General features: G+C 42.4%; 6 protein-coding genes across 6 annotated transcripts; 2 read left to right on the forward strand and 4 right to left on the reverse strand.

Annotated features, from left to right (window-relative positions):
* Positions 1 to 938: 938 nt before the first annotated feature.
* V865_008300 (uncharacterized protein) lies at positions 939 to 1761 on the reverse strand (the record flags this gene model as incomplete). Its single annotated transcript, XM_066232036.1, has 2 exons — positions 939 to 1401; positions 1547 to 1761. The coding sequence occupies 2 exons, from the start codon at positions 1759 to 1761 to the stop codon at positions 939 to 941; spliced, it is 678 nt and encodes a 225-aa protein (XP_066088133.1).
* A 371-nt stretch (positions 1762 to 2132) lies between these two features.
* V865_008301 (uncharacterized protein) lies at positions 2133 to 3595 on the forward strand (the record flags this gene model as incomplete). The annotated part of the gene is made up of 7 exons (XM_066232037.1): positions 2133 to 2281; positions 2377 to 2476; positions 2551 to 2585; positions 2685 to 2760; positions 2847 to 2872; positions 2964 to 3176; positions 3376 to 3595. 7 exons carry the CDS (start codon positions 2133 to 2135, stop codon positions 3593 to 3595), a joined length of 819 nt encoding a protein of 272 aa, XP_066088134.1.
* A 416-nt stretch (positions 3596 to 4011) lies between these two features.
* On the reverse strand, positions 4012 to 6711 carry V865_008302 (uncharacterized protein; the record flags this gene model as incomplete). Its single annotated transcript, XM_066232038.1, has 1 exon — positions 4012 to 6711. The coding sequence occupies one exon, from the start codon at positions 6709 to 6711 to the stop codon at positions 4012 to 4014; it is 2700 nt and encodes an 899-aa protein (XP_066088135.1).
* A 427-nt stretch (positions 6712 to 7138) lies between these two features.
* V865_008303 (uncharacterized protein) lies at positions 7139 to 9149 on the reverse strand (the record flags this gene model as incomplete). Its single annotated transcript, XM_066232039.1, has 3 exons — positions 7139 to 7746; positions 7816 to 8322; positions 8402 to 9149. 3 exons carry the CDS (start codon positions 9147 to 9149, stop codon positions 7139 to 7141), a joined length of 1863 nt encoding a protein of 620 aa, XP_066088136.1.
* A 691-nt stretch (positions 9150 to 9840) lies between these two features.
* On the forward strand, positions 9841 to 11683 carry V865_008304 (uncharacterized protein; the record flags this gene model as incomplete). Its single annotated transcript, XM_066232040.1, has 2 exons — positions 9841 to 10508; positions 10597 to 11683. The coding sequence occupies 2 exons, from the start codon at positions 9841 to 9843 to the stop codon at positions 11681 to 11683; spliced, it is 1755 nt and encodes a 584-aa protein (XP_066088137.1).
* Positions 11684 to 11976: 293 nt separating this feature from the next.
* Positions 11977 to 14426, reverse strand: V865_008305 (uncharacterized protein; the record flags this gene model as incomplete). The annotated part of the gene is made up of 13 exons (XM_066232041.1): positions 11977 to 12167; positions 12263 to 12487; positions 12611 to 12657; positions 12760 to 12848; positions 12906 to 13072; positions 13182 to 13244; positions 13327 to 13337; positions 13416 to 13475; positions 13559 to 13750; positions 13820 to 13843; positions 13922 to 13988; positions 14076 to 14124; positions 14208 to 14426. 13 exons carry the CDS (start codon positions 14424 to 14426, stop codon positions 11977 to 11979), a joined length of 1404 nt encoding a protein of 467 aa, XP_066088138.1.
* Between the last annotated feature and the right edge of the window lie 327 nt (positions 14427 to 14753).

The raw sequence follows: 14753 nt of genomic DNA on the forward strand, positions 1-14753 counted from the left end.
AACATTCCTTACGATCCCTCAGATGAACTACGATACGATGAAAATCACGAACGAAAAACAATCTCTCTCTCAAATCTTTACGAATCAATTGAATCTATATTCCGCATGAAGAAGAAAAGGAATAACCTTCCCATTCTTTCGATCTTCGTTCTTTGCCTGTTAGTATACATCATTGATTTTGGGTATTATTCGGTATAATCTCTTCGGTTGGGATTGCCATTCCGTGCTGTACATCGTCGATTTCGACTCATTCCGCTACATCCCAATTTCTGGTTTCCTCCTTTTCTTCGCGTATACGGGTATATAAGCCCCATTGTAGTTCAATTGATTGATAATCATGATAAATCAGCAAGCAAGAAAGATGGAGATGACAATGATGTTGATATAGAACACTCGATCCAACGTAGCATCCTCAGCACAATCTTAAGTACGTGTACAGTGAGATGAGATGAACGAATTACCAAAAATCAGCCGCGTACAATCTTCCGAATCATCCAGTTCGAAATGACTTGATCTTCAGATTGGAGCTGTAGTTCAATTGGTAGAATAGTAGATTCCAATTTTTTCTCTTTCCTTCATCTAGAATGGATGAGGAGTCTCTTGGATTATCTATTGGTCGCAGGTTCGATTCCTGTCAGCTTCAAGAGAGATGCTTAGCTTGTACTTCTTGAAGGCTTTGCTCTGGATTGGACTGGGCGATTTTCTTTTTGGATGGTCTAACCTCGAACCACTCAATGTAGATAGCGTAGATGGATGATTAGTGGATAGAAAGCAGATCATACAAGCACATACATTTCGTGTATATTCTTCAGAGGTGTCGATATCGATAACCCACTACCATGTTGATTCGATACGCTACCAAAGGGACTCATGACAATCTCGTTGCTATACAGCTATATATCACACCTTACACCTTTATCTTGTTGTCTCGTATAACCCTAAAGCCTCTTAAATCTGTCATGTACTTTCCCATCTTTCTTTATTTTCTTTTCACCATTCCCGACTTTACTTAATTTATTCTTACTATTCCCAAAAACAATGACCCACCAACCCCATATAGCTACTATCAAATTCCCACCTCCCAATACCAACCCACTCAGATTCCACAGCAGAAACCCTGCTAGCGTTGTCAACCCCACTAATATACCCAATATGGGTTTACGGGTGGGGTTGATAGAAGGTGGGTCATATGTCGGGACTAGGGCGAATATCGATATAAGTGATATGGCGAATAAACCCAATGAGATTGAAAGACATAATGTCGATTCGAGGGCGGATAAGGAATCGTAATGATCTTCTCTGTTTGATGTTGAGAATGCTGAGGTGGGAGGAGGAGGGGTTTGAGAAAAGAATAGGAGGATACGGGGGAATAGTAATAAGGGAATGGCGAGGATTGAGAACCTATAAATAATAAATGTGTAAAGTCAGTATATATATATATATGTATATATGATCACCATGTCCATTAGTTGTGCCTCGTTGAATGATAAATCTCGCGATGGATGGACAGCAAGACCAGGTAGATGTAGAAAACACACAAACTTACCAACTTGCCAAACCCAATCCCCAAATACTTATCGCATCCATCCCACCTTCCTGAAGATGTACAGCTGCCTTGGCTTCCTCCTCGGCAGAACGATAGGCCCTACCCAACGAGCCGGGCAGAGCATCGCCGAGTGATGAGGTAGCTGGATGTCGAGGTGGTGGAGGGGGAGGAGGAGCTGATTTGCCTATGGGTCGAAGTTCGATGGGGTCTGACATGTTCAAAGAACTGGTGTTTATGGAAAAAGCTGAAGAGACTACCAGGAAGTTGAGATCTGCTTTTTTTGATATCTAAAGTAGAAGGGCAAATTCCTTGTCACCGTCATGTCTCGACGTGGATCAAGATACCTCTAAATGTGCAAGACGTCATCAACTGGTCACCGCAGCGTACAACTACAACTACATCACGTGATTTGGATATGAGAGCACGTGGAGTTGAAACACGAGCGAGAGCTTGAGATGAGATTACAGTACGTTCGACGTGTCAACAGATGTTCAAGTCGACCATTTCGATAAAGACAGATAGAGAATAGAATCAGTCACAAGCATATCAACATAGCCCTCTACCACTCCCCTCGACCACCCAACCCATGAGCTCATACACCATCGATATGCCCTCTATAGATGCCAGTACAGCTCCCTCAGGTGCAGACAAGTACTCTGTCATCTTACCTACTTATAACGAGAGGAAGAACTTGCCTGTGATAGTTTGGCTGTTGGCCAAGACTTTTGAGTCTAAGTGGGTCATGAAAGCTCTCTCTTTCTATATATATATATACCGGCTGATCGACCTTAATTGGACGTATGTGCTGATGTTGACTATCTTCGACACAGAGGCATACAATGGGAGATTATCGTAGTGGACGATGCGAGTCCGGATGGCACGCAGGAGGTAGCTAAGCAATTAGCAGGGATATACGGGGAAGACAAAGTGGTGGGTGGAGTCGAGCCATTAATTCATTCAAACAGACAGCCTTGGAATAAGTACTGAATCACATTGCTGGATAGGTACTCAAACCTCGTGCTGGTAAACTTGGATTAGGGTGAGTGTTGAAACTTGGCCAAAATATCTAGTAGTTGTCAATCTGAGAACGAACCGCTGACTTTCATTCGCTAATTCTGCCATTCGTGTGCATAAACAGTACCGCCTATGTCCACGGTTTGAACTTCTGTACGGGTAACTTTGTAATCATTATGGACGCAGATTTCTCACACCATGTATGCCATCCTTCTCTTTCACTAATTACTTATCCATTCATCTTGTTCATCGCTGACCATCCCCTTTATGATTCAAACTCAAACAGCCTAAATTCATACCTGAATTCATCAAGTAAGTATCCCCCAATCCAGTCCATTGTTCTTATATAACCCAATTTAATTTATAATTCTGCTAATCTGATATCTTTTGTACGTGTACGTAGATTACAAAAACTCCACAATCTCGATATCGTCACCGGTACACGATATTCATCCACTCCCTCACCCAAACCATCCTTCAACTCTGTATCCATCGGATTAGGTCCAGGGGGTGTGTACGGATGGGATCTGAAGAGGAAATTGGTTTCGAGGGGGGCGAATTATTTGGCGGATACGGTTTTGAGGCCTGGGGTGAGCGATTTGACGGGTAGTTTCAGGTGAGTGGTTTGGTCTTTGCGATAGGATGAGGGATGTACTGGATGAGGATGATCTTGGTGGTATATGTCATTGAAAGAACCATTTGATCAACCAAAGCTCGGAGTCAGATTCGAATCGACTTGGCAATTCCCAATAACACAAATTCTACCAAATCCATGGTAACCCATACTGATGCATTTTTTTTGATATGTATATCAGACTGTATCGTAAATCCGTCATTCAAGATATAATCTCCCGATGTACATCCAAAGGATACGTATTCCAAATGGAAATCATCGTCCGAGCAAGGTCATTGGGATATACAGTTGGGGAAGTACCCATCACGTTCGTTGATAGGATTTACGGTGAATCGAAATTATCAGGAAACGAAATTGTAGGTTATGCCAGAGGTGTGTTGAGTTTATGGTGGGGTGTGTAGAGGGTGAAAATGTAAAGAAGAAAGAGATATTTATTTGTTGTACAATACAATTTATAAAACATGAATCACAACTGGATCAATTGACCTTTGATTGTTGAGTTGTGGAAAGAGTAAAACAACCAATTTATTTGAATTCACTTGATACCTTCTTGCACTTTCCAATTCATCAAATTATTGTATCTGTGCAGTTACAGAATGCGAGATGGTAAAATAGCATATCATACATATCATACATACAAGAGGGTATACGAGCACATACATACATAAGTGATACTGTAAATATATCATACAGAATGATGAAAGTTCAATCAAACATTTTGAGCATAACGATCAACGCTTTCACTCGATAACTCTCTTTAAATCTTCAAATAAATTCAATCGAAACCCAAAGATCATCTTAACACTTTCTAAATCTCCTAATTAGCCACAACTACCACACTCGTCCCATTCCCGGCCTCAAGCCCAACCACTCTCTCCCCTTCATCCCCTACTTCATACTGATCATACGCAAACTCATCATTCAAATTCCTACTATTTCTAAAACTATAATTCTCTTTACTCCTATAACTACTCGCCGGTCTATCTCCAATGGGACTAGCCCTGTTACCACCGTTGTTATTCCACTGGTCAAACCCTCTCCATGACCAACCTGATTCATAACTCTCCCAAGACCCTTTGCGTCTCACCGCTCTCACACTCGCATCTCTATCTACCTTATCTCTCGTCCAGTTCCTATTGATCGATAGGATACTGGCGTGAGTGGAAGGTGTGTAAGACTGAGCATATATGATATTATGGTTGGGTTCAGTCACATGAGTTGATGTTGGTCTTTCATCTCCTATTGTATTGGGTGCCCAATGGATAGAAGGCGTCGTGATTGAACTTGGTCTCTTTGCAGTGCCAGTGGTGTTTTCTTTGAGTCTATTGATAGATGGTGGTTTTTGAATGACACCCGTAGATGTAGATGTCATCTGAGGTGTATTAGGATCAGAAGGTACGTTGGTCGGGGTTAACCCTTGAGGTAAAGTAGGTGTCGGACCTTCACTCCCACTTGTGGTTATTTGATTAGGTAACAAACCAAATGTCGAACTCGCCAAAGTCAACATCGAAGCATTATCATCAGGGATCTCACCAGCTAAAGGGTTATGTAATGGATGGTGTGGAGTATGTTTCGGTGCTTGTACATGAACATGTACGTCAGGCGGAGGCGAACGCATGGGCGAGGAGGGCGTGTTGATATTTGAGGTTGGCGTAGTTGGTGTAGGTGGAGTGTGATTTTCTTCGGATGAAGATGCCTCCAAATGATGTGTTCTGGGCGAAGGCGAGGGAGAAGAAGGATCATCTTGGTTTTCGGATTCAGCTTGAGCTCGGTTCAGAGTAGACATCGGAGAAGTAGTGATGACATCGCCTAAACCGAAAGTACCATTTTGAGTAGCGATCGGAGTTTGAGCTTGAGCTAGATGGGGTGTATTGACCTGAGTTTGATGTTGTGTGTTGATGTGGATCTGTGGTTGGGCGATATGAGCGATAGGTGGAGTAGAATCAAATGATATACAAGTAGTGGGTTTAGTAGAAGTTGAATCTTGTCTACTTTGTCTACCTCTTCCTTCTTCCTCTTCATCCCCATCGTCATCATCTTGATCTTGATCCTGATCATTATATTGATCAAGACTATATCTATAAGTCGATCCATAAAGCCCATCAAGACTACTAGGAGTCAATGATCTTTCCCTTCCACCAACCCCCACACCAGACCAGGTGGAGTAAAACGTATTAGACCTTGATCTACCTCCGCCAGTTCCTAAAGGGATAGGATTTGATCCAGTTCTAGATAAGATAGAATGAGAGGGTGTAGGCGAACCTGGATGACTAGGTGGGAAAGGTCTAAGACTAGCATCGTCATCTGCTCCTGGTCGATACCCCCCAAAAGGCATTATACCTAACCCAGAACCAGAACCTGGTCCATCTCTTTCCCTATCGTTTGTACCAGAAGTGGAACCTCTTTCTCTATGTTTGAATTTCCTTATCCTGTTATCACTAGCACTAGCATTATCATCTAAACTTCTTCTATTAGAGTACGAATTTGACGATCTTGAGTTGGATCTGATCGAATCGAGAGAATAAGATCTTGATCTAGGTGATCTTGATAGATAAGAATGTGAAATTGACATTGATATGGTTGTTCCGTCATGATCATTATCAATATCTTCACCTTCGTTATTTTGATGTATATTTATATGGTTGTTTTTGTTTGAATTTTGATTCTTCCGTTTAAGATGATCTTTCAATCCACCTGTCGCTATCAATTTAGGAATCGGTATAGATGGATAAGGGTTATTCGCCTCCCTCCTTCTTTCCCTCTCTATAGTCGGAACATAACTGTTCGAAATGGAAATCATGGAAAGTGATTGATTATCCATTGATGAAGATACGTTTGATATTTGTCGACCCATCGGATTATGTTGATGGTGCGAATGATCCACATTGACATTGATATTTCTATTACCCATGCCCATATTGAAACCATTTCCTCTTCCTCTAGTTGGTTTACCCCTCGTACCCCCCTTGGGCAAAGGCATCGAAGGTAATCTATTTCTTGTTCCACTATTCCCATTCCCTTGCCCATTGTTGGACATCTTAGGCGATCCATTTACAGGGTTGAGATTGGGATTGGGACTAGGGTTAGGGTTATATCGATTGATAGGGGAAGAAGGTGATTCAGAGATTGTAGCTCTTCTTGATCCTAATTTACGTGATATCCATTCAAAAATTGGTTTCCCCGTCTTCTCTTTCTCTTTTTCTTTGGGAGGGAGAGGATGATGATGGCGATCTGGAGTGGTATTGGGTAATTGTCTCTTAGAAGATGTATTTTGTGATTGGGTATGCTGGTTCGCATATACCTCTGCAGGTGTACGTGTACGTCCTTTACCTTTGTTTCTACTGGGTGAGGAGGATGAGGGTCCTTGGCCAGGTGGATATAATGGTCTGGGATGGGTGTTGGTCGATGGAGGCTGGAAATAGGAGGTACCACCGCCACCGCGGGTACTCGATGGTGATTCCAATGGTGGTGAGTTCAGGATAAGACGGGGTGACGAAGGTCCTGATGAGTGGTTCATTTTGGGTTGATTATCGATGTTGGTATGATTGTGATGCAGTGCTGGGAGTAGGTGACAGATCGTTATAGCATCTGCGCCAGGCAGATGTGATTATGAACGGTGATACTATTGTTGTTGATGTTGTTACTGATATTGCTGATGTCGTCCTCGTCGTCATGTCAGAAAGTGAAAGGTGAAAGAAGGAATGTTAGTTCATGTTTATGACCGGTTATAGCCTAAACTCAATTGTGGCATAAACACACAACATCACTTCTTAGCATGGCATGACATACTTTTACGAACAACCGACGACTGCCATGCATGATGATGAGGCAAAAAGCCTGTGAATGAACGACCTAGCACATATACCCAATAGAACGGATGACAATGACATTTTTATAATACAACAATCTATGTTTTGACTACTACTCATAAACCATTTAACCAATCATCCATTACACCATCTCCCACCGTACTTATCATAACTCCTCATTCCCCCTTCTTCACTTCCATCACCTTCATCGGTATCTTGTCCTATGAACGCATAACTCTCATTGGCATTCTGATTTCTTTTCGGACATCTAAAACCCATATTCACGGGACATTTCCTATCCACCTCACTACAGATCGATAAACAAGGTAAGAGCTCATCATATTCGTAAGGGAATGAAATGCCATTACGAGTATTATTCGATGATCGATGAACTGTCTCTAAAACCGAGCCATCATCTTCAGATATGATAGTGGGATCAGAACATTGAGGAATGATCAAACGACACAACCAATCTCGATAAGAGCTAAAACAATCTGCACATGTGGATACGTGAGAATACAAATCTCGTCCACATGCTTGAGATAATAGAGAATTCGAAAATCCATCGAGATTGTCCGAAAGCACTTTGATCAGCTCGTCGGGAAGATTTTGGATTGGTGAAGTATCTGAAATGAAATCCCCAGATGATGTAGTAGCTGAAGTGGAGTTGATAGGTAGTGGAGCAGAGTATGATATCGATGGACAGAAGGAAGTGGGTAAAAGCAATTGACAAGGGAATGTATCTAGATAAATTTTGTGATATCAGCTACGGGATTGGAACGACGAGTCATTATGGGATGATTGAGACTTACCGGACTTAGTGGTAAACCATATAGGACCCGTCCAAACACCTTGATCATCCCTTATCCAACTGGTATAATTCGTTCCAGCCGACAAACCACCAATAGCCCAATGATGTCTATAACCCTGTTGACCTTCTACATTTGACCATTCAGGCGTATCACTCTCCGTTCTCAATATCACCTTCTCAGCTAATGATCCAGTGGAGTTGACAGCAAGATTTATAGCACACGTCGAATATTCAAGTCCGTTTGTTGTAGGCGACGAGTCCGCATCGGTAGGTACGATGTATAAAGTTAGGTTATTCGATAAACTTGTATTTCCCGATATCAACGATGATGAAGATAGACCATCTGAGGGAAAGGGGTTGAGAGGGAGTTGAGCGGGTGGAAGAGTATAATTTGGATAGGTAGGTTCGATAGATTCGGAAGTGTATAATAATGACGAGAACATTAATGCTTGAGTAGAAGTGGTATCGCCCAGGAAAGGTAATGCCGGTGATATGGAATGCATTGGGGCTATAAATTATTGAAATCAATCAGCTCTTAATGTTCATGATGCGTTAAGCTCCATTTGGAAGAGCGGTGGATCACTCACCATCCTCTGAAGCACTCATCTGCACGATCAACCCGCCTTCCACATCCATCTCATCCAGAGTACTCCCATCATCTCCCAACCCCAATCCAAATAAAACATTGACACTCACCGTCTGTCCACTATCGGTAGAGTTGAACGTCCAATTGCCAAAGCCACTATCCAGAGTTATACCCCATGTATTCCCATTTTTGTTGTTCCTCCTATTATATCCGCCAGATTTGGTGCCCCCGGATGACTGGTCTGTAGTCGGTTTGGACCCCAGATCGAAAGAGGGTGGATCCGAATTTGACACGAGGATATTAGGTAAGAGGGTGATATTGGATGTTAGAGTGCATATTGAGAATGTGAGGAATAGGAGGTCGGTTGATGGAAAGACGATCTGAATCAGGGGCGAGGAGACGTTTAAAGATGGGAGAGTCGCGGTGGTTGGTAAGGTCGGGATGGAATATGTTTTGGTGGACGCAGATGAGGAAGAGGAAGAAGATGCCGACGACGAGACAGAAGATGCGGTGCTTGACGTCGTCCGGCTTGATGATGCGGAAGTACTTGTCGTGCTGGAAAATGAGGTCGATGAAACTGTATCCTGAGCTGAACAGAGCGTGGGCAGAAAACAGATGATCGATAGAGCTAGAATAAGAGATCGCTGTATGATCGATATTTCTCGTTGTTTCAATCTCTTCCGACGTCCTCTTGGTCTTCGATATGGTATGCTATCATCGCCGGCAACTTTTGGCTGATCGATCGACATGATATTGGTATCGATGTCTGATGAGATCCCATCAGGAGGTAGTTGCTATATCATCAGTATTGAGCGATTTGTAGCCGGGGGCAGCGAGTCGTTCCACCGTAATTTGTAGACGAGTGTCTCCTGGGTGGATGAATTGTCGTATCTCGAGTCGTTAGGGGTCGTCAATGAAGATGGAAAGTTCAGAGTTGAGTTTAGCTGAGATGTTCGCAGCAACAGCAGCAGCAGCAGCAGCGAGATGGGAATGTCAACCGACAAAGGGGAGAGACGCGACAGGTGTGCCTGATCACCAAAACCAAAGCCTAGTATCAGGCTCAGCCCAACTGTCGATACTAACTAGCCGGATCAGAGTATCACAGTCTGTCACTGTGATTGTTGTCTTTGTTTGGTTTCAATGCTGTCCGCGATTGATCTTGTGAGTTTTGACATACGAATCAAAGCTACAACGCTATAACTTAGCCTACACAAACTTGATCATCTGCCGCTATCATCAAGCAATATCTGGCAGACTAGACCCGGATCGCCGACTCATCGATTACCCAATCAAGCCTCAACACCTTGACACCTCGACACCTTGTGCCCACCTCATACACCCTCCTTTGGATCATCGATACGGAACATCAATCAACAATTATCAAACGTTTAACAGCTATAGACACCGAAAACAGCAAAACCGTATGGATTCACGTTCAAGATGCCACATCGTCATCGTAATTCCACTTCGACCATAACCCTCCTCCTACCTTCACCTACCACTTCCACTTCTTCATCATCAACAGCAAATCAACCCACAACTGAACCAGTGGATATAGAGGTATTGATACTAGCTAAGAAAATCGCATCATCCAAAAATCAAAAATTCGATATTGAATCGTATCTCTCCGATACTCAATTAGAAGAATATCGTACGAAATATTTAGGATTACCTCCTAAACCAGTACCTGCACCACCTGCTTCATCGTCTGAAGAGACAAAACCCGGTGAAAATGTGACGGTGACTGCTGTGGAAGACAATGCTGCTACTGCTGGACCATCTACACCTGTCATCTCAGTTGAAGTCCAATCTCCTACACCTACTCCTCCTACTACCAATGGTACAGCTACAACCCCCGGCACACCTACAACAGCTACGCCAGTGAAGAAACCATTCAAATTCCCCGATCTGAGTCATCTACATTGGAAACAGCGTGCGAAGCGGTTAGCAGAACTGCAGAGGGAGCAAGAGATGATTGAGAATGGGGAGATTACCGAACAGTCTAGTTCGTTTTTGGATGACCCGGCGAATGCCAGTGCGAGTACTGGGAAGAAAGGTGAATTGACCGAGAAGGATAAGGAGGGTATAAGGGGAAGTGCGAGCTATTGGTGAGTTGGGTTTTACGTGAATACCTGTAATTCCGATTTATGAGACGAGACACATATTCATAACATTTGCATTCAAAACACATTATAGGAACTCCCTCTTGATCTCCGCTCGTAAATCCCGTGGACCTCAATGGGACTATTCCCTCCAGCAGTACCAGTACGATCGATTTTCTGTAGAATACTACACTCACGGTAAAGATCCTCGTGCGACGCCTGAGCCAGAGCCAGAGACAAAGGACGAAGACCAAGATAAAGAGCTATTAGATGCGAATGCAGAAGAAGGGGTCGTGGGGAATGAAAGTCCAAATAAGAAGAGGAAATTGTCACTGTCTCAACATCCTTCTTCGCCCAATCAACTTAACAACGATAAGATCAATATTAATGAGAAGGATGATGATGATACGGATAATAGGAAAAGAATAAAATCCAATTCTTTGTCTAATCCAATACCTAAACAAAGTCCCTCTCTTACCAATTCAACGCAACCACAACAATCTCAGATATCCAATACGCCCATAGGGATCGGTAGGCCCCCCTTGCCTTCCAATTCATCGTCATCAAATTCTTCAATCCCCCAAATTGGCGTTCCAATGTCAATGGGAATACCATCAGGTATTAATCCACAGCAAGCACAAGGTATGAACCCAAATATCTTAGCTAGCTTACAACAATTTCAAGCTCAACAACAACAACAACAACAACAACAGAATCAACAAGGTGGATTCAATCCTGCTCAGATACAAATGCAATTAGCGGGATCAGGTATGGGGATGAACATGAACTCACAACAACTGAATGGGAGTGGACTTAACCCGCAACAACTAAGCGGTCTAAATCCTCCACAACTAAGTGGATTAGGTGGATTGAATCCTCAACAGTTAAGTGGACTAAATTTGAATCCACAACAATTGAACGGACTGAACCCTCAACAATTAATGGGTTTATCAAATATGATATCATCTATGAACCCTCAATTCCTCCAGCAGCAGCAACAGCAGCAACAGGGTGGATCGATAAGCCAACATGGTTCAATGCAAGGATTGAATATGGCTATGTTCAACACGAACAACAATACCAATACTGGTCAGACGGCTGGACCGATGTTAGGTGGTACCAGCAATACCAATGGGAATGGGAATGTGAATTGGTCTTCTGGATTCAATACGAACAACTAGTAACTAGGAAAGAGGTGATAAGTGAAAGATGGAAGATAAAATGGGAAACAAGACATAGTGTTGTCATTGGTTTTGGTATTTGTGGGAAAAGGTAATGAGGAACGGAAAGGACAATGAATTATCTAGATGAGATGTGATGTATAAAACAGAAAAATTATCAAGGTCATGCTGATTCGATACGATACGACAGGATGTACAAGATACAATCATTAGCTCAATGCATACATCAAGTAAAATAAGTTGACATTGTCAGAGAGAAGATACTCCCGATTAATGCATTCCCGTTGTATCATTCATACAAAAGCTAATAACCTCTTATCCTGACATAACCTAGCACCTATCAAAGCGATAGTCGACAAAGTTAACATCGTACCTGCCAAAATAGTCGCATGTGGGAACCTATCAAGTTGATCTTGCTTCGATCCTGTTCCCAATAATGCGCCTGATGAAGGTGGTCCGACAATTTGAGCTAATGATGTTATAACTAATACGAATACGAGTAAAAAAATTAATTATATCTGTTAATGACCAAAACACAAATACTGTAGATGATAGTGATAAGAGAGAGAGATCACTTACACATATTCATACCTACATATGTACCTGCAAATCTCATATCCTTACATAACCTTCCTACACAAGGTGCCTGTAGACTTACGAAAGTCGCACTGCTCATACCGAATAACACACTGATTATGATTGTCGATGCGATAGTCTTGGATACGAGTAACAGCCACAGTAGGAGGGTCATGATGATATTGGATATTATAGTAATGTTATAACAACCTATACGATCGGCTATGACTGGAAATATTTACAGTATCAAAGAGTCAGACAGTTGATTTTGACGTTTCACTTTGCCTTTCGAAGAGACGACCGTGCGTATGTAAACGATAGTGTAAGTATAGATAAGATTGGTAAACTTACATCCTGAAGGTATACGAAACAAAGTAGATCCGATCATTGTGAATATCCTAGAGAATTTCAAATCACATCAACTCAAATTAATTATTGGTAAAATCACACTATGCGTACTGCGTATAGTGGGGTGAACACGGTCTCGAGAGAAGACTTACAAGAAATACGGTCCAATCTCATTCCATCCCCTTAAATTCCCATAAGTTCCTATAAAAACATTCCAAAAGAAGAAACCGAATGCCCAAGTCTACCTCGCATGTCAGTACAGTACTTGCTGTTATTCATGAGAGGAAGATACACTTACAAAAGCAGATAAACCCAATAGGCAATAAGGTAAACTCTTAAAAGCCTCGAATCGAAAGAATGGTCCAGGTGGTTTAGGTGGTAATCTCGTTCTCAGTAGGAGAAACGCGATGATACCGTTAATCAGGCATATAAATGCTATAAGTCGCATGGTCCATCCGAAACCGACTACATGCAAGATCGAGTTAGCCACAAAAGCTGAGGTGTGGTGTGATTGGATCCGTTTGGTCTGTTTGATTGAGATGTTGGAAATGCCTGTAGGATGTCTATTGCTTACTCTTCTGAGGGGCATTTGCCCATATCAATGGCCATACTATAGCTCCTATCGATGCTCCTGTAGCTATAGTGTCATACACGATTAATCACCTGACTAATCACTACCACTACTACTACTATCAATGTACATTCGCGAATGAACTCACATATCGTTCCACTGAAAATAAGAGCCAATAAATGGATCATCGTTATTCAACAATCCTAGATTACGATTGTTTCCGAATTGATGACTCACAAAGCCAATCCTCGTCTTTTCGAAAACCAATGTCCCACAACTCCCAAAGAAGCTATAAGCCTATTTGATAATTCACACGAATTCAGCTTCAGCTTCAACTTCAACGATATTTTGTAGACCTTGAAGAAGTCAATTTCACTCACATAAAATTCATACCTATAGCTATAAGGGTAGTATGACATAAGAATATCTGATAATACTTGTTTGACAAGCTCAAGAGACAGTATCCCAAAGTCAGCAAGAATGTTCCAGAGATCATTAGGTGTTTATGTCCGTATAGATCGAATATAGATCCGGTAACGATTGATAGACCGAATGTGACGAATGCTTGGATTCTATAATGATATAAAATAGCCCAGTCCGTGAGCCTTAATTCGGATATTGGAATCTCTGGGTTGACGAACCCTCCTATCCAAGCTACTTGACTCCTTTAAACGGATACGAGACACGATCGTTAGCATTGAATCTCTATACTCGAAACGAAATTATGATGGAGAAAATCTCACTGTGTATATTCCGACAGATAATTGTTCTTATACCATGTTTGAAAAGCACCAGCAGAAGGAGCGAGTCCTGCAGCGGTCAAAATGTATCAGCATACCGTATGGGACTTACAGTACTTTTTGTCCTTTTTCGAGTTGTTGAGAGGTATCAACTTACCATATCCACAGAACATGCCTGCTATCCCTCCAGCAACGCATAACCAAGCCTAACACACCCAGCCAGTGTACCGCGTCTGATTCAGCTTCGAGGTATACCTACCGCCATGTATCACTATACAAGCTCACTCACCCTCAATCCCCCGTCGGGAAATGCCACTGTCTCGTTCGGGATATCAACGTGATTTCCAACAATGTCTACCCCGACGACCGGGCTTGGATCTTTTTCGGTTTCTGAGTCGATCATATCCTTGATGTCCCTTGGGAGTGTTTCCTTTCGCGCTGTAGATCCTGAGTTTGTCGACACCTGAACCGGATCGATACCGTACTTAGTAAGATAATCGTGCCCCATTTTTCACAACCTCCTCTTCAAAGATAAAATACGAAATACATATCTCAGTAGGAGTATACCAACAATTCAGCCTTCTTTCATAAAAGTCTCTGTCCCGAGCTCAATACCTCAGCAAACTGATTCTTACCGTACATGGCATGGCCATCTGGAGCTTGCACCGAGCCAGACTCGGAAGAGCGATCGGACTTGACCGTAGAGTGAGGTTGATCCGAAGCAGAAGCGACGCTTATTTAGCTGATTTAAAAAGGAAAAAGGGAGGGATGATTTTACGGACGAATGCGGGGTGAGCATGGAGAGGAATGTGGGGTATGTCAATGAGGACCTGTT

This window comes from Kwoniella europaea, chromosome 3, assembly GCF_036810445.1.
Source record: "Kwoniella europaea PYCC6329 chromosome 3, complete sequence".
In the NCBI taxonomy this organism is placed as follows: Eukaryota; Fungi; Basidiomycota; class Tremellomycetes; order Tremellales; family Cryptococcaceae; genus Kwoniella; species Kwoniella europaea.